The sequence below is a fragment of the Diadema setosum genome, chromosome 2 (assembly GCF_964275005.1).
Source record: "Diadema setosum chromosome 2, eeDiaSeto1, whole genome shotgun sequence".
NCBI lineage: Eukaryota > Metazoa > Echinodermata > Echinoidea > Diadematoida > Diadematidae > Diadema > Diadema setosum.
This window is the reverse complement of record NC_092686.1, coordinates 36,767,458-36,790,833: the sequence shown is the minus strand read 5'-3', so window position 1 is coordinate 36,790,833 and position 23,376 is coordinate 36,767,458. Positions and strand designations below refer to the sequence as shown.

Below are 23,376 nucleotides of genomic sequence, written 5' to 3'. Positions count from 1 at the left end.
TTTTTTTTTTTTTTGTCTTTTACAACTTTGTCTTGTGTAGGTCCTATAATGTACAAAATTTGACACATTTTGCTAAATTTCGTTTTCTATTACTTGGTTACTGATGCCTTGTTACCCATCACTGTTTCACTGTAGTTCTCCTTTAGATGTACAAGTTTGTCAAATAGCCATTTCAATGACAGTAAATGTTGTATTATTTCTTATCCTATATACATGTAGTTTTATCTCATTTTTAAGCAGACCCTTGAGTGTTTGATCGAACGGACTCTGTGAACGGATACTGTAACAGGCGCGATCCGATCGAGTCGAGTCGAGTCGAGTCGAGTCTAGTCTTAGTCGCACTCCTTGCACGGGATCTCGGTGGGTTGGCGAACCTGTGCTCTTCTGCGAATTACAAGTGATTGTGCTGTTATTTGTACACCTTGGACAAACTTGTTCTTAGCACATTCCAGGCCTGAGTATGCATGTTTCATCAATCATTTCCTTTGTTAATTTTGTTAAGTCTTATTCAGCTCAGTTTGTATAGGCCTACTAAAACTTTGTGTACAACCAAGTACGACACATATCTCGTCTGCTCCTCGGTCCCATGTATCGAGAAATGTGTATGTAAATTGATAGTAGACTCAGATCTCGATCTAGGTTAAATTGTTTAGAGATCTGCAGTAGGTACGGGTATATGCCCTACATGTACTACACAGTGAATTAGTATTGCACTTAGGTGAGCTAGACAGGTGTGATTGGCATGACAGTGAATAGTTTGATTTGGTTTGCTTTTTCTATACCTCGTGAACGTTGAACTTTTAATAGGCAGGCAACGGTGCACTCCCGGACAAACACGGGTTGGCATACTCGTGAAATAAGCCCCACCACTCCCGGTGCACTCCCGGACAAACACGGGTTGGCATACTCGTGAAATAAGCCCCACCACTGTGTGTCCGCACTAATACTACGGCGGCTCGCCTATTTATACTCGTGAATTCAGCCCCACCGTGTGGCGTTCATCGGTAGGTAAGCACGGCGGTGGGGCTTCCTTCCACAGTATAATACTCGTGAATGCGGCCCCACCAAACGGCGTTTACGCGAAAATGATACAGCGGTGGGGCCGATTTCCACAGCATAGCATCTTTCGTCCTCCCTTTCTTCTCGGAAGGACTCCCTAATGTCCCTCGACTAATTTAACGGCCAATTTAACCATAAATACAACCCTACCTAACCCTAAACCCTAACCCTAACTAACCCTCTAACCCTTAACCCTAGGACCTACCCTTGCTTGCTAACGCACGGGTGCACGCGCACTGCGGTGGGGCCTATTTCACGATTTTGCCCACGGGTTATTATACTAAAGCTAACAAAGGCCAGCCAAAACTTAGGCAATCACTAATAGACGTTTAGTCTCTAATTACAACAAAGTAAAATGGAGGTCCAAAAGTTATTATTTAACTATTAAATCTAGACTTCTATTTTATGACTTTAGATCTGGAATCTAGAGTGTTCTATGTTTAATATTTACACTTTGGAACTTTCTACCTGTCTACCTGTTAGGCTATAGAAACTCCCCTAGAGATTTACAAAATTTTGATATAACGAAAAAAGAAAAAATGCCGACCCCAAAGTCCAAGTAAATTCACTTCATTATATTAATGGGAGTCGCATATGACCAGACTAGTGGGATTTCTACTTTCTGACTTCCATCAAGATCCATTTTACTAGTCTGTTTAATGAATAAAATGTTGTAGAGTCTAAGCACTTTTAATTGTCTTTCAATGAAGCTAATTTTTTTGTTTGTTTTGATTTTCTTGTAACCAATGCAGGCCATTTAATGACATGGCTGCTGTTGGGAGACTTCAGTGCATTTTCTTCAGTGAATTTCACCCACAGGCAGGACCAAAGATAACATATCAGGTAATTACTCTTCTTATTCTGGCTACTGCAAACAAGACTCCAGACTACAGAGCTAAGGTATTCAGTTGCAAATGCAAGATTGCTAGCGGGGTTGTAGCAGTGCATTAAAAATGGGCCCCAAATAAGAGTTGAGATGTCCACCTCATCTTGATTTTAATTCATTCATTCATTCCCCAAGAATGGCTGTTTGAATAATCATGGCAGCATTTTCTACTCGGACACATCAAAGTGATTTTCACTCACTGGAATGCTGTTCCATTATTTGAACCCAACAAAACCTAGTACTCGGAATTTAAATAGAATCATGAAACTCGTCATTAGCATTTGTTAAGAGGAGTAACGTGTAACTAGAGGATGAGTTGAGACTAGACTTTTTTTCTTTTTTTTTCTTTTTAATAGCCCAAGATAATGCAGTATGTGCAGTACCATCATTTAGAAAGTGCACAAACGCTGTGTACATGGCCACATAGATCAATGCTGGGGAGCAAAATGAAGATTCAAGCAAAACTCTTGATGAATTTAATGTGAAGTGTCAAATTACATTCACACCACATAAGTCTTGCACAAGTTTCTTCTTTTATGGCCAGCTTTCTTCTCTTTCACACACATCCAGGTTCCTGAAGACTGCATATCAAGAGAGCTTTTCGACATCCTTTCTGTTTATGTCATCCCCAAACCAGAACTGCAAGATAAATTGATAACTGTGTAAGTACAACTGTATATTATGCCCAGCAAATATACAATATTTAGAATCTTTTCTTGTCTGGAAGATTTTCTGTTGATGAAAATGAAAAACATCAACGATACTATGCATCTTCTCAATATCTTTGCTTAAAGTAATTATGATGTTTACTTTCTTTTGACTTTACAAAATCCTAAAATGTTTACCATTTATGGTCTGTGATTAGAAGTCATGTCTTATTTGATCTTGTTTCATTTTGTTTTGTTGGGTTTTCTTTAGACCTACATGTAGTGGTTTCCACAAGCTGCAAACTTGCTGAAAAGGAAGTGACTGCATTGTTTTGGCAGACTAGTCAAAATTCCGTCCAAGTACCTAGCTTCGTAATTATCTATGCAAAACAAAAACACATGAAGAAGTAATTGGTAGATATGCTTCAATATATGAAAGCAAAGTCATTTAATAAGTGTTCTTATTCATTTGGCAGTCTTCCAAAACTGTGATGTGCATTCTATCAAATTAGAGGAAAGAATAATTTTCTTAGGAAATCTATATCTAATACGACTGCATCAGTTTCATGCCCCCCCCCAAAAAAAAAAAAAAAAAAAAAAAAAAACAAACAAACAAACAAACACACATCTGTTTCTGATCTGTCTTTATATAGCAATGTGAAGCAAGGCAAAGTGATCGGTTGGCCAAGTTGTATACGGGATCACAAGTACGCCAGGAATGAGTATCTCTTCAACATCTGCTTTGTGCTGGAACCTGGATCAGATACAGCGCCATATGAGACCCTAGTCAAAAAGTTATCCGGCTACTTTGTCACCCTGGAGGTAACTACAGTGTTTCCTTGCTTTGAGAAATGTGTCAACCTGGCAGGACCTGTATTATTTCCCAAGGAACTGCATAAATACAAGTCATTAAAGTAACGTGAGAATTATTCAATTTTATTGTGTTTAGTTATGTTTTCAAAATTAATGGGGTTGGGTTAGTATTGATTTAAACCACTTCATCAGGCACCGTTATTATCATCAGACACTCTGCAAAATATGGCACATCGCAGAGAAACATTTCCAATGCTGTACTGAACAGTTATCTTTGAATGGGATATGTTATGGTTCTTCCACCTCAAGCAGTATCCATAGCTGAGTGTTTACACTCCATGTCTTATCATCTATTGCCCAGCTGGAATGTGCCTTCCTTTCCACCGAGGAGACAAAAGCCAGAGTTCCGGACGTCCTTAAAAAGCTGCTCACCAATCTCAATGAGTATGGAAAGTGCTCTGTGCCAATAAGTAAGCTTTTCATTTTTCATTTTTCTTGTAAACTTTGAATTCCACATTATTTATTTTTTGATTATCATCATTTTCAAGTCCCTGGTCCTAAGATGTGTGACGCATAATATTCTTTTGTAGTCAGTCAGTCTGTCTGCATGTTTTCTTTGACAAAACTTAAAAAGTCTCAGTCAGATTTGCTCAAAAAAACAAAAAACAAAAAACAAATCAAAATAAAACAAACAAACTTGATAGAATCACAAGTTCATTAGGGTAATTTGAGTGTAGTCTGTTTTACCATTGCTCCATTTGTTTCAACTCTTCTGTTCCAATTCTGTTTGTACACTGTATATATTGGGAATGTTCAGAAAGTGTGTTTGTGACTTTATTATTCTTTTGAAACTTAATAGCCCTTTCTTTCCTGTGCAAATATTGAACACTTGTGTTTTTACATAAACTCCCACATAAGTGCCGCGTCCAGATAGATACCACCCTTTCTTCTCAAGTTTCTACTCATCTGTTCTTTTTTTTGTCTGTTCCTCACCATCAAAGTTCAGCTCAGTAAGACAGCAAAAAGAGTGTACTCCTCCTCTGCTGTGTAGCCACCTATCCTCCCATCTGTAGCAGTCCCTCTGAGGTGTTGTTACATTACCATGGAACTCTTTATCTTACAGATGAGTCTAACACCATCCACCTGAAGATTGTGCCCCCGACCAAGGAGCCGCAACCTGTTCTGGAGCACCACGTCCCCATGTTCCTCACAGACAAGGACACGTATGACAACTTGCAGTGGGACCTCACCACACAGCAGGTAATAATCTCCCCTTGTAGACAGGAGAAAGAGAGAGAGACTTCTCCTATCAAGTCCCAAGGGGCAGTATTGCTACAGAAATTTTAATCTTTTGGCCAGCATTGAACGGGAGAAAGATGAGAGGAAATGGGGTGAATGGATAAGATCTCTACAAAAACAGAAAGCATTTCTACGAGAATATGCAAATGCGAGAGAACCAGGAAAATTATTGTATCATGCCAATTTAGGAATCGGTTATAATCTAGCAATCATGAGGCTTTTGTTTGAATAACAAATGGCTCAAAATGAAAGAATTGTTTACCTTGTGAAACACTGAAAATGAGCAGGAAAAAAAAAAGAAAAAAAAAGGAAACCAATGAAATAGAATACAGTATAAAAAAAAAAATAATAATAATAATAATAAAAAAAAGATACCTCACCAGACCACGGATCTGGGACTCAATAGGTTCATTGGGATGGCAAGGAGAGAAAGAAGAAAGTATACCAATGGTACCATTATCATTCAGTTTATGCTCTTAGCGATTTTGATTTGATAAAAAGTGTCATATCCGTATTTTGTGTTTATTATCATTGAGGAGAGTTTATGGAGAGCTAACGCCAAGATAGGAGCATTTCATCCCTTCCATTCAATTGGCCTGTCTAAATTCAAGTTTGAGAGGCATCTTCTCGTTTAATTTTTATTTCTGAGCATGAATTGTGATTTCACGCATATCAAAATCGACCAAACAATGCATCTGCAAGTAGTATAAAGCTTCCATACAGTATGTTAGCCACAGCATCAGAGGTAGAGTTGTCATGATTCTTTGTGTGCATGTATTTATGTCAGTATGCAGATGAGATTACAAGTAGAACAGTCAATATGTTTTATTCTGTGAATTCTTTGTTATCATTGTATTGTACAGTGATTCAGTATTAAAGCTCAAAATAGGAAAACGGGATGCCCAACCAGACAGACGACAGCTCCCATATCTATGCACTCATGTTTTGAAACATCTTTCATTTACTTAACTTCTCCCTTACTCAAAATGTAGAACTGCCATTGTGTAATTAGTGAAAGAACTGCAGTGCAAAGTAATTTTAGTAGACTAAAATCTATTTTGAATACGGTCTTGTGAACATTACATGAGGTTTTTATTTATTCTTTGCTTGTTTCTCCCTTTCAAGATACTGCCTTATATTGACGGAGTCAACCATGTGCAAAGGATAGCTGTAGAAGCAGATGTAGATCTGAATTTGGTGAAAATCTGCCTCCAGAATCTTTTGTGAGTATCAATTGGTAGTGGAGTCATGCCGTGATAGCTCAGTTGTGATATCATTTATATTAGTAGTTAATTGAAGTGTCCTGCTGGCATAGTTTTGCACATTGTGTGATTTGTGTGTGCGTGTATGTGCTGGGGGGGGGGGGGGAACTGTGTGGACAAGCTGTTACAGCAAAGTACTTTTTATTTTTTTTATTTTTGCAGTGTGGACTGATATTTGTAAAAATCATGCAGGGGAAATTAAGATGTTGCCTCCTGCATCAGAAATGTCCTGTATGTCACCTCTATGGTGGGAAAATGACTTCCTATAATGGAATAATACTTCCTCATTCTTTCACTGTGGTTTTATAATTATCATTAGAACAGTACAGTACAGTGCACTCCCGTTATAACGAAATGCTCTGGACCGGCCGTTTTCTTTCGTTATAACGAAATTTCGTTATAACCGAACAAATACAATATATAACAAAAACAAGGAAACCACGCATATATCATATTCTGTTTGTTGAATACTGTAAACGTGGAAATTTTCGCGGTACATTAATTTTCGCGGATTTCGCGCTACGTTCGGCAAGCGCGAATTCAAAAACGCGCGAATATATCTTCGCAATTTTCTATGCACATTTTAACGGCCTGAATTGTGTGCGCTTCGTCGATGATACTGCTACGTAGTACAGACATGTTTACGCGTATAGCAGTATCATCGCACGCATTGCACGCACCGAGCCCAGGGCCGATTGGTGTGCTACATCCCCGCGACTACAGTACTAGTACTACAGTACATGTATCGAGTAAAATACACAATGTACTACGTAGTTGAGCGCTTGTGTACTCGCACTCGCGCCGCTCGCTACGTCGCTTATCGTACGCTGGCATCGCTGGATGAAAACAGAGACTGTGTATTTACCCGCTGCGGAGCGCGAATTTAAGAACCCGCGAATATGTTTTCGAGCCGCTCAGCGTGAAAAATTAATCGCGCGAAAATATTGACGTTTACAGTACTCATCATACACTGGAAAGCTATATGAAATGGGATGGTACCTTTTTGATTTTGTTTGGATATTACATTTAAAAGAGAGCATAAAGTTGTTTGTTGTCACACAATAAGTTGTATAGAAAATGATGGTTTAGGATTCCGTTACAGTTCGCTATTCCAAAGATTTGTTTTTCACTAACGTTCGTTACTCCGAAAGACTCTTTGTTCCGAAGTTTCGCCATTCCCGGGAATCCGAAGGTTTGTTTGTTATTTTGAAGCTTCGCTCTTCCCACGATTCGTTATTCCGAAAGTTCATGATTTAGATATTAATATATTGTTCGTTTTCTGATGGCTCGTTTATCGGAAAATGAAATGAGTTTCGTCATTGCAAAGGTTTGTAAATGAAAAAAAAATGACAAAGGTTCACTGCTCCGAAGGTTTTTTAATCCGATAATGAAATAAGGTTTGTTATTCCTCCGAAGGTTTGTAAATCAAAAAAAAAAGAATAAAAAAATGAGAAAAGCTAGTTATTTCGAAGGTTCGGTTATCTTAAGACAATTATGAGGTTTGCAATTCCCACGTTTTGTTGATAGTGGACACACCTTTGGATTAATGAAACTTTTTTTTTAATGTTCCGATTAACGAAAGTTTAGAATTCCTGTCATTTTCTGACTAACGAACCGTTGTAATAAGAATCATATCTCATTGTCGGTTTAACGAACTTTAGTAATAACGAACTGTTTGAATAACGCCAAAATGTTCGTAATAACAAACCCTATTTCATTTCCGAACCAACGGATATTTAGGTGTATAAGAATCTGTGTGTTTTGTGATAAAGTCTTTCGGAACGATAAAACAAACCTTGTTTAATTTCAGATTATTGTATTACAATAATGCAAGTTCCCCTCGGAAACTCTGCAGGACACAAGGAGCGAACACGTACACGGTGATGTGAAGCGTTCGCCCATGCAGAGACGCTACAAATACTTGTTCCGCTACGTATTTTCGGAAGCGATCCGCATTTCGTTATAACGGAGCACATTTCTTTTGTTTTTCTTTGTCAGTGGTGCTCAGAAAAAACTTCGTTATAACGAGAATTTCGCTATAACCGTGTTCGTTATAAGCGAATTTTGTACCATAGACTTCAATGGCGATAATTTTGGGACCAGAAGTTTTACTTCGTTATAACGAAATTTCGTTATAACCGTGTTCGTTGTAACGGGAGTACACTGTATTAGTAAAGTTTGGTACAACTTTTCAAAGAAAGTAACACACACAAAAGATCATTCAAAAATCATTCCAAGGTGTAATACAATTCATGTATCATTCTTTTTCTCCATTAGGTACTATGGTGTCATTTCCATCGTCCCAATATTTCAGGTGAGATCTGTTGTGTCTTGGTCTAAGGACCACTTTAGAGCATGCTTTCAATAATAACAAGTTTCAGGGGTGCCAGCTACCGTAGCAATGGCCTTTTACAGATAATCAGCCATGAAGGTTTTCAGAAGTTTCTCTGGCAGCTGCAATGTTTATAAATATCATGTTTGTTCATGTCCGTGTGTGCAACTTCGTAGAAATGTTTAGGACTAAGAGGTGTAAGATAAGATGATCGCATTGTAGTCTTGTAGATGATTTTTTCCCTAGTCAGTGCAGGTTTTATCTTTTCTTTGATTAAGATGAAACTTTTATAGATGTGTGTACAAGAGATTTGCGTGGAGATTTTTATCAAATAGCAGATATAACCTTATCTTTTTGAACTTCAGATGCTCTGTTTCCGTTGAATGATATTACACCAACATTCATTTTCTTTCTATGATTGTGATGAAAATAATCATCTGTTATGTTTCTATCTATATTTTTGTTCTTGACAGTACTCCAACGTGTACATGGTACAGCCAACTATCAACACACTCATGGAGGATGAGAAACTCCAAAAAGAGTGCATCGAGTACGTCACACTGGCAGGTACGAAGGCAAAGTACATGAGATGTAGCTAGGATGATAATAGCTATTATATGCTAGCTATCTGCAGCTATGTTTTGCATAGAAATGTTTCAAACTGGGACAATTTTAGTTAAGCTCCATAAGAGTCATAACTCCCTTGTGACTCACCTATAAAATATATGGGATGTACCCCATCCAACATGCTAAAATCTGTGATGCCTTGAAGTGCCCTGATAGGAAGTTTGTTCAATTCTTCTCTCCCCCCCCCCCCCAAAAAAAAAAAAGTGATAAAAATCTGCCAATCTCTTAAAGGTATGATTTTCCATTTGCAGATGAAACAATAACCCAGTATTAGTGCTTTAAACTAGTTCTAAAATATGCATTTGTAACAGCTGTAAAAATTGTAATCTGTCTTAATCAATGTTAAATATAGGTTTTCCCATCCATTTTCGCACTTATGTCATTCAATTCCAAAGATTTATTATTCAATTTCGTCCTGAGAAGCACGTGGAACGCAAATCCTAACTTCAATTTTGTCAATTGTCATTGTAATTCGTTTTTCGTCAAACATTTTCAAAGACATAGCATTCAAAATCGTCAATTGTCATTCAAATTCAGCCCTCCCGCTGACGGATCGCAGAATGTGAAGATCAAATTCGTTTTTGTTCACACAATTTCATGAATTTTTCATTCAAATTAGCTGGATGTTGTCGTATTCAAGACGGTACGTCTGTTTGTATCAGTGTGTACTCGGATTGCTTGTGTGTGTGTCTGTATCTGTGGTTCTGTGTGTGTGTGGGGGGGGGGGGGACACTTGTGTGTATGTTAACTCCTGAATATAAAATGTGAATGGTAACAGAAAAAAAAAAATACATGAATGACTGGGAAATCACACCGGATAGAGATATGAGACGAATATGAATGAAAATTTAACGGAAATGATTGACAAAAGACGAAATCGATCCTTCTGTTTTGACTGCTGCGAGTGAGACTGATGAATTTGAACTGTAAATGACGAAAAGATATGCCAAATGACTATTAAAATTGAATGGACTTTATTTGAAAATGAACGACGAAAGACGAATTTGAAAGTAAGATTGGCCTATTCCCGACATCTTGCTACGAAACTGAAGTAAAAATTTGTGAAATTGAATGAAATAAGTTTGAAAATGAATGGAAAAACCTATATTATAAATGCACAATATGTGAACAATAGTTATAATAAAAATGTTTCCAGACTAAACCGTCTACAGTTATGGTTTAATGAGAAAAATACTGATATCTCATTATATTTCAGGCTTTATTGTGATTTTGTGGTGCCGGAGGCATTATGTTTTCGGGTTGTCCGTCCGTCCGTCCGTACGTACGTCCGTCCGTCCGTCCGTCCGTCCGTACGTACGTACGTCCGTACGTCCGTCCGCATTCGTTTATGCGATAACTTGAGTAATATTGACTGGAATTTTACCAAACTTGGTCCAAGTATAAAGTATGATGGGGCAATTAATTGATTAGATTTTGGGTGAAATTGGCCAAAGGTCAAAGGTCAAGGTCAAATCATTAAATTGTATCTGTTTACGCGATAACTCAAGACTGGATTCAGCAAATTTCACCAAAATTTGTCTGAGGATGAATGTATGATGGGACAATTACTTGATTAGGTTTTGAGTGAAATTGGACAGAGGTCAAATCCCAAAATTTATCTGTTTACGTGATAACTCTAAACTGGATGAAGCAGCTTTCACCAAACTTGGTCCAAGGATGATGTATGATGGGGCAATTAGTTGAGTAGATTTTAGTGACATTGGCAAGAGGTCAAAGGTCATAAGGTCAAGGTCAAATGCTAAAAACATTGCTATTTCCCCCATATCCATGCAATGCCCGAAGGTATTATCTTGAAACTTATTGTAGACATGTACTACTGCATAAAGATTTTCCAGAGAGAGTTTCATGTCATAAGGTCAAAGGTCAAAAGGTCAAAGGTTAGGTGAATATGTTACAATTTCACTTTTCTTGCAAATGGTTCAATGTATCTTCATGGAACTTAGTACATACACATGTACTGACTGGCAGGGATTTTTTAGGGAATGTAGGGATCATGGGTCACTAGTCAGGGGGTCAAAGGTCAAGGTCAACTCCTCAAAATGTTACTATTTCCCTCATATACTAGTATATGGAATGCTTACATTATTATTTTTAAAACTAAAACTTGATATATACATGGGCATTTCCGTGAGTTGTGCGACATGACCACCAAAATTTTACCCACATATTTCAGGACAACTGATGATCTTACTTTGTTAGCCATAGTTTGAAGTGTGTGAAACCAACTTTACATTTAAGAAAAGTTCTCTTTTGTGCATTTTCATACCTTTTGAAACCAGAAAGCATTTTTTGACCTAAAAATCCCTAAAAATGCATTTTTGTTGCTCTTTGCAATTATTTTTTATATTTGAGGCTCAAATCAAACTTTGTTTGGTTTTACAAATCAAAAATATATTAATCTAGCAGTAAATAAAGTGGAGAGCTCGATATAAGATATTACTTCGGACACCAGCGTGCTCTTACATAGCTCGAGAAGCTGCTGTAACGTGAGTTACCGAAACATGAACTTTTTAACCTAGCAATTTTACTATGCCCAACTGAGACATGGTATTTTGGATTATCAAATGACTATGCAGCACACATCCAAGAAATATGATGGGACTTATAGTCTTTGCTTCAAATTCTCATAACAGAGGTCTTAAAATTGTAACGTGAGTTACCATGTAACGTGAGTTACCACAATGTAATGTGAGTTACCGACATGATTTTTCTTTAATACCAAGAAATGATATGAAGGTTGTGATTGTAAGTAACCAATGAGTACATGATTACTGAACTCTTGTGGTCTATTTCCAGTAGATTGTTATTCTCTTGGTCTCTCTCTCTGTCACCAAACCAACTGGTCTACATGTACAATGTATTAATTACACATCACTTGTTCATCGTTAATGTTAACTTCCGAAAGAAACTGTTCCATATTTACTATTTAATATTACAGTGCATGTATACTGATCTGTTACGAAAGTTGTTAAAAGACAATTCCAGGCTTTCAAGCAGGATAACGTAAAAAAGTAGGAATAAAGTAGGAACAAAATCTTTCAAAAAGTAGGAAAAAGTAGGACATGAGAGGAAAAAAGTAGGGCATTAAAGAAAAAAAGTAGGAATAAATGAGGACATGTGCAGGCTTTTTGGAGTAGTTTTCGTCAATACTCACCAGAACTCTTGATGTTACATGTAAATCTTAATTTGTACTCACAACCCTGCTGCCTCAGCCTCACTATTGCTCCTGGGAGAGCCTGAAAAATACAACAAAGGCAGACGTTCGTTAGAACAATGTCAGGTAACAAGCACAAATGCATGTTCAACCGTACAGTCAGTATGAATCTTGATCACTTATTACAATACTTACATAGAAAAGACATAATTTTGTGATTGACATGAACACCTACCATATATGTGATCCTGCATCGCAACACCAACAAAAAGTTGCCAAACATGGATTTTTAATTAAGAGCAGATTCTGAAAGAACAAACTTAAAGATGAAAATGATGTATATCTCGATTCAAATGGACTCTCCTAACCGATCCTAATATTGGAATGAAAGCACACACTCCGGAAAATGTGAACTGAGAAAAGGGGCTCCTGGAGTATAGCATTTATTCAAGCGCTCAATCTTTATCAAGCCGTGCTAGCTGTGCAATGAACGGAACAAATAACAGAATGTTAACCACTGGAGCTACAACAATGAAGAGATTATCAGATTAAGCTGTGCATGCTTTATTAACACATTCTGTAGGTGATCAATGCCAACTTTCAAAGCAGAAGCATCGTCCTTTGTAAAGTTATTGGAGTTGAAAGTTAAAAATATGGACAGGGTTTTTAAGAAATGAAAAGATGACTATGAGAAACACCTAATCACATTATTCTACCAAAAAGTGCATGTTCCAGAAAAAAAAAAACTGCTAAAAAACACAATTTCCTTTTCGTTTTATGATCCCAAACTTTATTATAATATATAAGAAGACTTGCCCTTTCAGAAAATATGAAAAACTCAAGACTGGCTGGATTGGCCCATATCATCTATTTTCAGTCCTAATACAAAATCAGTGCATGCGACTTTTTGTTAGTTTTGTGATGGACGGTCACATATCATCCCACAAAATATGACATAAACATTCCATGATGTGTAAGTTATACATTTATGCCAAAGGTATGTTATACACTTCCATAATTAAAAGATGGCATCTTTTATCTACATTCATTTGAATGTTTTGAAGTTGTGAAGATATGTGTTTCATTCCAAAATGTAAAAAAAGATTGGAAATAAGGATATTTGACAAAAGCAATTTAAAAAAAGATGACACTTTTATCTACATTCATTTGAAGTTGTGGAGATATGTTTCCTTTAAAAGTGTGGATATAATGGATATAAGGATAGAAGGATGTTTGACAAAGCTATTAAGTGATGCTCACAACAACTTAGTATGCTTTCAAGTTCCAGCTGAATGACCATGAGATAAGAAATATACTTACTTTCCAAGAGACTTTCAATTTCAAATACATGTAAGCACTTAACATGTGTTCAAACATTTCAAAATAACAGGATAATGTAAACTACTTATATGTAGCACTCAGTATTAGTCTCTGAGAACATGGAGCTACTAACAGTAGCTCCATGCTGAGAGCATGTGTTATCATATTACATTTCTAGCAAGACATGCATGAAGAATGGGTTGTCTCATGACAGTGAGGCCTTATGAAGTGAAATTATATCTTTCCAAGAGACTTTCAATTTCAAATACATGTAAGCACTTAACATGTGTTCAAACATTTCAAAATAACAGGATAATTTAAACTACTTATATGTAGCACTCAGTATTAGTCTCTGAGAGCATGTGTTATCATATTACATTTCTAGCAAGACATGCATGAAGAATGGGTTGTCTCATGACAGTGAGGCCTTACGAAGTGAAAGATCTACCAATGCATTGACATCTTTATTTTGCAAATCCTGGCCCACTACAAATCTACACACTCAGATACTGTGAGTTTATGGCACAGTGTCCACAACTGAATTTCAAGTGATATAGATTATCTTCATAATCATATGATATAGATGGAAACACAAGGCAAGCTCAATTTAAAACACTTAAACCAACAGAACACAAAATATCCAAAGAGAGAGAGAGAAAAAAAGTAAATACTTTACATTTCAGCATCAGGGAAATGTAGTATTCTTGCATGTAGAGTAACATAACACTGCAATATAACCAAATGACTCCACTTTACAAGATGTGAGGAGCATACATGTACATACTGCTTTTTGTTTCTCACTATCTGTAGTCTTACCGACTTTATAGGGAGCAAAAATGACTCTATTTTTTGATAATTTTCTGTAGATAACAAATAAATATGTTTTCATTTCTTTGGTGTTCTGTTGATGCTAGATTCCATCAATTCTTGAATCAACTTACATTTGTTAATTTAGAAAGAGGTGTAGAAAATAATCATTCTGTACTTTCCAATGACTTACTACTGTTTGCAATATTTGCCACATTTACTGGAGATAGTTAATAGTTCTTTACATTCAACTGTTTTTTCAGCTCATCATGACCCTTTTTGTTGAATACGCATACAGCTATTTGACCTTTTCAAGAAGATTCTCCGTTTTGCAATTATTCCAGGCACTTTTAAGTTCATTCAATATTCTTGAAATCAAACTTCTTCATATATTTTGAGAATATTACATCCTTCCGCCTTTGAAATTTTGCATGGTTGAGATTCTGCTTTTCATTCTCCAGATATTTTGCTGGCTCAGTATTTCAGCATGTTAATCTTATAAACTACTCTTTGTAAGATCTGGAGAATAAATAAACAGTGACTGTCATTATCATTTTAGTCCTTGCTAGCTTCTCTGATTTCTCTGGTTGTTTGAGAGCAAATACACTCTAGAAAATCTGTATATTTACCATGCAGTTCCCATTCCCCCCCCCCCCTTAAATACAGTGTATTTGTGCCCTTTCAATTTTGATACTCTCCACTGTTCTGTTGGTTTTCACCTTCAACTTACAGTTTTGTATGTTGACACAATTGGCATACACATCCATCCATTCACTTTTTTCTTCTTTAAAAAGTTTCCCTGTCTCACATTTTACCAAGACTCTTTCAGACGGTTCAATATTTTGGATATGTCACTTCAAATGACTCATCACACTTTGACTACTTTCATTACGAGATTTCTCTTCTACCATTTTCTCACATCTTGTTCAAACTAGCTGGGTAATAAAAAGATGTTCAGCGTTAACTAGAATTTGCAAGATCTGTGGAATAAAAAGACATCATGGCTTCTACTTTTTCTGCAAGTTGTTTCCTCCAAACTTAACAAACTGCTCTTGGCGGTTCAACTTAAAACATCCACACACTTGCTCTTATTTGTGGAATATGCATTCATTATCTTTCCTAAATGCTCTAGATGGTTTTTCTCTCTACATATTCCTGATAGTTTGTAAGTGTCGTCAGGAAGTGAACTTCAAAGTCTCATGGTTTAAACTTCAATCAATCTTTAAACGTTACTGAATTATTATTTTTGTGTTCGTTTTCTGTGAAGTTCCTCCATTTCCTACTTTCTTTTAAGTTCTTCGAGGTAGAATGTCTTACCTATGATGCAATTCAACCTCTTAAACAATACTTGCAAGATGTATACACGCCATCAACTTTTAAGATTGTCCATAAAGAGGTTTCTGCTCTATTAGTCTTTATCTTTCACGATGGCTAAGTAATTACTGTTGTTCTCACTCCTTGTTAACAATTTGTGGGATCTGTTAATTAAACATTTCTTTTTTGTTCATCTGATTTTTCAGCAACTAACTTTCCTCAGCTGTTTACCTTCAGATGAATTAAGGTTTTTAGTAGTCATATCTACCATCTGCCCATGATTCAAATAGATATCACAAGTCATATGTCTCATGTTAAAGGTCCAGTGTACCTTTGGGAGCAGTGCTTTTGATTTAGCCTCAGTAATATGCAAGTTTCATACAAATGGGTCCCTACCAATCCATGCTTTCTTGGGAATAACTCATCCTCACATCAACCAGATCTAGTTTCTGTGGTGAAACACTTACTTTTATATTAAGTTTTTCATATTGCAATCACTGTTAATTATTATCAAAACATATATTATTGAAGGATTTCAGGCAAAGGGGATCTGAAGGTGTCATTTCTTGTTTTGACATGACCTTTACGATTTACGTAGTAAACCATATTTTAGCAAAGGAAATTTCTGGTTTCTGAGGATTTGCATTCCAGCACATGCATTAGACATGATATGCTTGAACTCTACATCCATTAAATCTGGCTGTAGGCAGCATTTTTCCCTCAGTTGTATTCTTTGGAAGTCACATGTCAAATTGTACTTTTAAGTATATGGCAAGCTTACCTGGTAATTTTGAGCGATGATGAGAGCTTGTTGAGCGCTGCTCCAAGTCCTAGGCTGCAATATAAGTGGGATCAATCACATCTGCACAGGAGCAAAAACTGAGGCTGGCAGCAGTCTTGTGGTTGATTGGTTTGTGTTATCCCTCTTTCATGCTGAAGAGGCTCTCCCCACCAGTAAGAATCTGCAACTAGAGTCTACTCATCATTTCTGAATATAAACTATTCAAGTACCGGGTAGCCTTGCACTTTTTTTTTTTTTTTTTTTTTTTTTGGCGGGATTTTTCACCAAAAAAGTAGGAAAAAGTAGGAAAAAGTAGGATTTTGAGCAAAAAAGTAGGAAAAGTAGGAACAGCAGTAAAAAAGTAGGAAAAAGTAGGAAAAGTAGGGCCACTTCAAAGCCTGCAATTCTTTTAAAGCTGCATGGACCTTGTTCCAGCAAATTATCAAAATTTTGTGATAACTATTAATAGCCTCCTGATTGGGATAATCACTGCATGATTATTCTTGAAAAGTTTTTGTAATTCAAGTGATTACTATTTGACATTTCATAGTTTATACCTACCTATATAGACCAAAGCCATTGTTTATGAGGCTGGAACATTTACATGTATGAACAGAATTTTAAGATTGGAGCTCGCTTCCTGCTGTTTTTCTGAGATTTTTGAGAACTGAACATTGTGAATTTGACACGCTTTTAAATGTGTTTTATACTATTCTACTCTGAGGTTTTAGCTATATTGTTGCAAAATCCTACAATGAAACTTTTCCATGTTTTCTGTAATTTACTTTACATGCTGATCTATTACCAAAAACCTGTTGAATGTGAACCTCATTATCAGACATTTTCTTTAAGAGCTGGACAGTCATGTACAAAAATGTACCTTAAAGCAAACTATCAACATTTTGTGATATTAATAGTTAGCCTCCTGATCACAAAATATTTACTATTGATTCATGTTTTTCATTGGGATTTACTGCTTCAGTCTGCTTGATTACTCTAGAAGATACTGGTATACTTTTTACATGTATGTACAATTTAAATAATGGGTACTTGACATTTCATAGACCAAAACCATTGTTTTTTAAGGCTTAAACATTTATGAACATGTTTTATTAAACTGATCAATACTGGTAGCAGATAACTAAAATTTATCTGCAGTTTCTGTAATTCAATTCTAATTTCTGTACCAGTTTAGTATAAGAATTTGTAAACAAATCAAACATACAAACAATTGATTATTGAGTAATTCAAACAATTATCAAATAATTGGAATATAAATTGCATTGTTTAAAAGTTAAAAGATTTATTGAAATATTCATTTCTGAACCTTTAAACTCTCCACAGACTACATGGACAGGTCTCTAGTCTCGTGACTCAGTGTATTAAATGGAATAGTTTATGGATGACTTGTTTTATCTAGATAGCCTGAAATCCATTTAGTAAAATAAAAAAAAAAACAATCAAATCAAATTCTCAATCAAATCTTCAATTTCTGATGCATTTTTTAACTGGAAAAGAGTGTAATTTAATGAAATAGACTCTGTTTCATATCATTGTGTTGAATACAATTTTTGTCTCAGTACAAATGAAAGCTTGGAACACGACTCAATTAAAAATGAAATTTATCTTCAAGTTGGTATTCTAAATGTAATGTTTCCTGCCTTTTGGTAATCTCATGGATAAAATGGGATTAATTACTGTCAGATCAATGTTCAAATCAATTTAGATTCTTTATTCATGGAGTTTGTTTGTGAAAAAAAGTTTGTTTGAGGAAACTTTTGAATATAAGACATGCCAAATTTTTGCATGTCTAAATTATGTAACGTGAGTTACCAACATTTGTAGTGTTTTTTCTCATAGTTCTCATAAGAGTCTGTGGATGTAATGTTGCTGTGAGGTAGGATGGAGGTGCATGATACTCATTCACATATATATAGTAACTCATATCACTAATTAGGTTTTAAGGATATTGATCTCAACGACCTAATTTTGAGTTCAAAATGTAACGTGAGTTACCGTGGAAATGCCCACATGTATTCCCTAATGGAGATTCTCTGAGAAATTTCCAGCCAGAAGGTCAAAGGTTAAGGGTCAAAGGTCAGGTTTAAATGCAAATATATATATATATATTTTATACTGTAATTACACTCTTTCTTCATACCTTGAAAATTACTCAATGCATAAACTTATAAAAGGGTAGGTCAGAAGTCAAGTAAAAGTTCTCAATTCCCCAAATACAGGTACCTGCACTCTTAGACAATTATAGCAAACCTAGTTCAAGGAAAGTGAACATTCAAGATATTTCTGACAAACCCGTCATTTCAATATTTTGTCAGTTTTGTGAAACTGTCACAACACATTGTCAAGACATTGTACCATACACCTATTGGGAGAATCATGCATTATGGCGGAGGCATCAGTCGCCATAGCGACATTTCTAGTTTTTCATGGTAGGATGTTTTGTGATACAGACTTACTCATATATATCAAATGTGATATCTTGAACATTTCTAAAATCACTGTTCCCAAAGGTAAACAGCAAACCTGCACAACCATAACAGTGTGACACCAGATAATTCACTGATTTGCTAACAGATCTCAGTATTCTGTTAGTTAATAAACAAACTTTTCATGCGTAGTTGGAAACCATTACAAATGTTCAACATTTATATGATGCAAACAATATTTTGTATTGCTGAGTGAGTATCCACACCACTAGAAAATGGCTTTGTGATGTAAATATCAATAATTTGTTACAAACATACTCTGAAGTTTGAGGGGAATTAATCGAACAAGCTCTGCAAGTTAGAGCTAGGGGCATATCGGCACATAGAGGCTAAAAGTGATCTAAATGCTTCATGGAATTCCATATAAATTTTTAAGTGAGCTATTCCCCTCCCCCCCCCCCCAAAAAAAAAAAAAACACTGCTCAATGATATGCCTAACAGAAAAATAGTATTCACACTATTAAACATGCTAAATGGTAAGTTTGTTTGCTACCATCATTGTAGCAGTATACTTGTTCTTTGTTGTAATAGGTCAAATTGATTCTTGTAATCAATAGCATCAGTCATACAGAAGTGGCCGTCATACTTTGTCCTTGACCTTCAACACATTCATGACATGTAAAATAAACACTGTCATTTATCATTGTTTCACAGGCTGTAGTCCCCCTGCTCTGAGGTCAGTTGTACTGCTCTACAGCTCGCTGTGTCCAGGGATGACCGTCAGGGACCTATGCATGAGACACAACCCCAGAGCTCTCAATATATGTGAACGGTAAATGTCGTTAAAGCTTTGTTTGGATTGTTTGCTGCTGCGTATTGTGCATTTGAAAGGCTTTCATATTTTGAGGACAACAATCTGAGAAAGACCTTTTTCTCAAAAAGAATGAGTCTCTGCCCAGCAATGTATGGCAGGCTGTAGACATCAATAAACCGTTTTGCTTGCATTTGGTTGCATACCCAATTTCATTACATGGATTTGAAGATAAGAGATTATTGGGAAGTGACTTTGAAAAGGAGATGTTTGACTTCTTTCTTTGATAACTTGGGATTGTTGATGAAGGATCTATGATACTCTATCCTCGAGAAAGAGTGTATGAATCAATTTAGTGACCATGTTAGCAAATGTAACAAGTGAGGAGTGTATGGTGAGAATGTCAAAGCCTGAACGACTACTGTGGCTGTATATTTGCCGCGAAGACTTGTTCCAGCCACAGACTACTTTGGTGGCGCCCACTTGTGCTATACACAAACATTCCAAATGATTGCAATAACAACAACGAATGATACCGCAAAAATGTAGCAGGGTTTGTTTGCCTTTGGCAAGGGAAAATGGAGTTCTTTCCTAGTAGTTATCATGCATCTTCTTTGGCATTAGTGCATATTCAACAAATAGACATGTAAATGGACAGTGATAGATAATGTTCACCCTTTATGTGCCATGGTACTTTTACCTCAAATTGCCAAGCTTTGTCATCAGAGTTCAGGAATTCTCTCAAATTTAATCTATAGTTGGAGATGAGCAAGCCTACTCAGATTTAGCAGCGTGCTTCAGTCCAACATGAAAGCATGGTGGCACAATAAAGATAAGGGGGATCAAGTAATCCATTTGTTGGGAATCAGTTACCAGACATCTTTACCAACTGGCAAAGAAGCACTCCCACACGTGTGCCAGTCTTCAATCAAAGTACAGTAAGAGTCAATAGAAATACATCATTGTTAACATTACCGTACTATTGGTTTTGGTGTCTAGGTGCTATCAATTGAATCAGGTTTGTTTTCCATTGTTTCATCCACATTTAATGGCAGACTTCAAGCAATGTGTTTATGCAAGGAGCTTGATGTAATGTATATATAAGAGGCTTTTGTGCTATGATATCTTCTGCAGACATCTGATCCAGTTTGGGGTCGTCAGGGGGCTGATTCGCAGGCTTCACAAGTTTCCTGTCAAGGTGCAGGGTGCCGAGTCCTTCGGCACAGGAAGAAATCTGGACAGGTGAGCTGAAGGGGGCAATTCAAATAAATGTTTGGAGACACCAAACTTAACTTTCTTTGTGCAGGTCATATCATCCATCACCCAACCTTGTTGTATTGACCCCCCTCAACCTTTTAAAGTGTGTAGGCACTTAAGCTGAACCTGCCATGTTTTTTCATCTGCAATTCAAATAGTGATTAACCCAAATTTCACCCATTTGTAGATTAGGAAGCTCACTCATGTGTAGCCATGTGCCTCAGTCCAACAGGAAGGCCATGGTGACACAATAAAGATTTTGCTTTGTTTTTTGGTCTTTACAAGCAGGTGCACAACTTCTATTCACCTACTGTCATGACTAACTTGAAAAGCCGAAAGGTCGTTGGCTCTCCCTGAAATACAGTAGCTCCTGATAGACTAATTGGTATTTTCATAATTATTCCTCTTTGCAGTGCTGCTGCTTCTCAAAATGCAGTCTATTATAAAAGTGTGAATGAGCTATTAAAATGATACAATTTTATCAGTTATAAAATTCAGTGCAGATTAAAAAAAAAAAAGAATCACAATCCATGGCCCATGTTTCAGGATTTAAAACAAAGATGCATTTCTAGTCGGTGCAGAACCGGAAGTTTGATTACAAAGGAGTAAATAAAATCAAAGCTGTCTTTTCAAGTGCAAGAGCCCCATCCAATGTACAAAGTACTCTATAGATGTTCTTCAATTGTTCTCTGTATCTAGGTATATGCAAGGCCGGTTGAACTACGATGAGATCTGCTGCCGGACTGGTATGAGCCACAGACAACTGGATGAACTCCTAGAGAAGGATGTCAACATCTACGTGTGCTGGAAGTGATCAATGAACAGCAGAGCAAACTCTGTGACGATAAAAGATGCGGGTTGCTGTGGTTTCCAAGTGTTGCCCTGTTGGCATCACATTGGTACTCTACTACCAGAGGCCCCTGCCACTATTGCAGCCGTATATTGCAAGGTACACGTTTGGTGCACCTGGGTCCTGGTAGAAGTAGCCTATGGATAAGGCCTCCTCTGCCTTGAATGTACACCAAGCATTCCCACATGAGATGGCATTTGCAACAGTGATCTACGGCATGAGCCAGCCTCCGGATGTGATCGTTGTTCTATCGCGATTAGTCTCCATTCAGACACAAAGGGGATGCAAGTCCAGACCGCATTGGCTAAAGACTACAGTAGATGTGGTGACCGCTGTCCATTGAAGGCTGAATGAGACTGGGAAGGATTCCAGTGCAGAGAGTCCCAAGCACTCATCACACCACTGTTACTATATCTTACCTCCAAACATTGCCACTAGGGTCCCTCCTCCATTATGATTGGGATCGATGACCTTCATGCTCTTTGGCAGTTGGGATGCATTGAGATATATTACAAAGACTCTGTTCATGACTCATAGTCTTGATAAATGCAGGGTTCACCTTTAGTGGATGGCATCTGTGAGTTGTTCACATTCACACAACTCAAAAGGAGAAAAGAAAGAAAGAATGTGTTTAGATATGTACATGTACTTTCCATTTTAGAGCCAACTATAAGGCCCCCTAACCTGTGCATGAACAAATTATTTAGAGTTAGTTTACTTGTCCCAAACTTTAAAGTTTCTTTTATCTTTAGATGTTCTTCAGACCCTGATATACCAAAGTTTTAATGTGACAAACGGGTCGCCAAGCATAAGAGAAGGGGCATTGCATTCAGAATCATGATCCGTGATCCCCTTTGGAGAGACCTGTCAACAGAAATCATGGACGTTATCCCTTATGAATTAGAATCCTCTCTCTCATGAGGGTCATGCGTTTAACCCGCTAAAGACAGACTGATTTTCCTATAACACGCATATTCCCTCACCATTTACGAAGGTCCTTGGTTATGTGGATCATAATTTCACTGTGAATGGGGGTTTGTGTTTGTGTCTTGGCCCTCTAAGTATTGTGTTGTGCATTGTTTCAAAAGACATCTATGTACATGAAAGAAGATTGAGATTCAAATTTTGTATAATAAAAGTATACATGCTTTGTAGCTGTTGCTGCCTCACTCATCCATGTGTCTGCCAACCTTTTTGACAGGAATTGTAGCACTTCTTGTGTATCATTGGAGGTGGGGCTACCTTCAAAAGCAATGCTGTCTTTGAATAGAAATTTACATGAAACTTACATACAATGTATACCAGGGAGGTGAGAGGGTTGCACCTCACTTTTATAGATGTTGATTTACTGCCATGTTCAAACTGCAAGCGACATACATGTTTCAATATCTACAGTACAGTTCATTCCCGTTATAATGAACACAGAGTTTTAGCAAACTTCTTGCTGCAACAAAGTGAAAATTCAGGTCAAAAAATTACAATCTACATATCTTTATATAGTTTACTATTTATCTATAACAAAATTTTGATATATGTTTAAGAAAGCTGCCAGTGCCAGGACTTCATCATGACAGGAGTTGCCTGTACCAGAAGTAAAATCATAAAATGGCAATTTATTAATCTGGATTTTACTAATCTGGAATTTTATCTGCAATTTATTAATCTGGAATTTTATCAGCAATTTATTAA

The 23,376-nt window shown here is 36.7% G+C and overlaps 1 protein-coding gene across 1 annotated transcript; it reads left to right on the top strand.

Annotated features, from left to right (window-relative positions):
- Positions 1-352: 352 nt before the first annotated feature.
- On the top strand, positions 353-23,376 carry LOC140242327 (GATOR1 complex protein NPRL2-like). The gene is made up of 12 exons (XM_072322069.1): positions 353-458; positions 1,812-1,902; positions 2,516-2,607; positions 3,246-3,414; positions 3,767-3,875; positions 4,529-4,665; positions 5,830-5,927; positions 8,244-8,280; positions 8,772-8,865; positions 19,484-19,601; positions 20,715-20,822; positions 21,537-23,376. Exons 2-12 carry the CDS (start codon positions 1,825-1,827, stop codon positions 21,649-21,651), a joined length of 1,155 nt encoding a protein of 384 aa, XP_072178170.1. The 5' UTR covers positions 353-458; positions 1,812-1,824; the 3' UTR covers positions 21,652-23,376.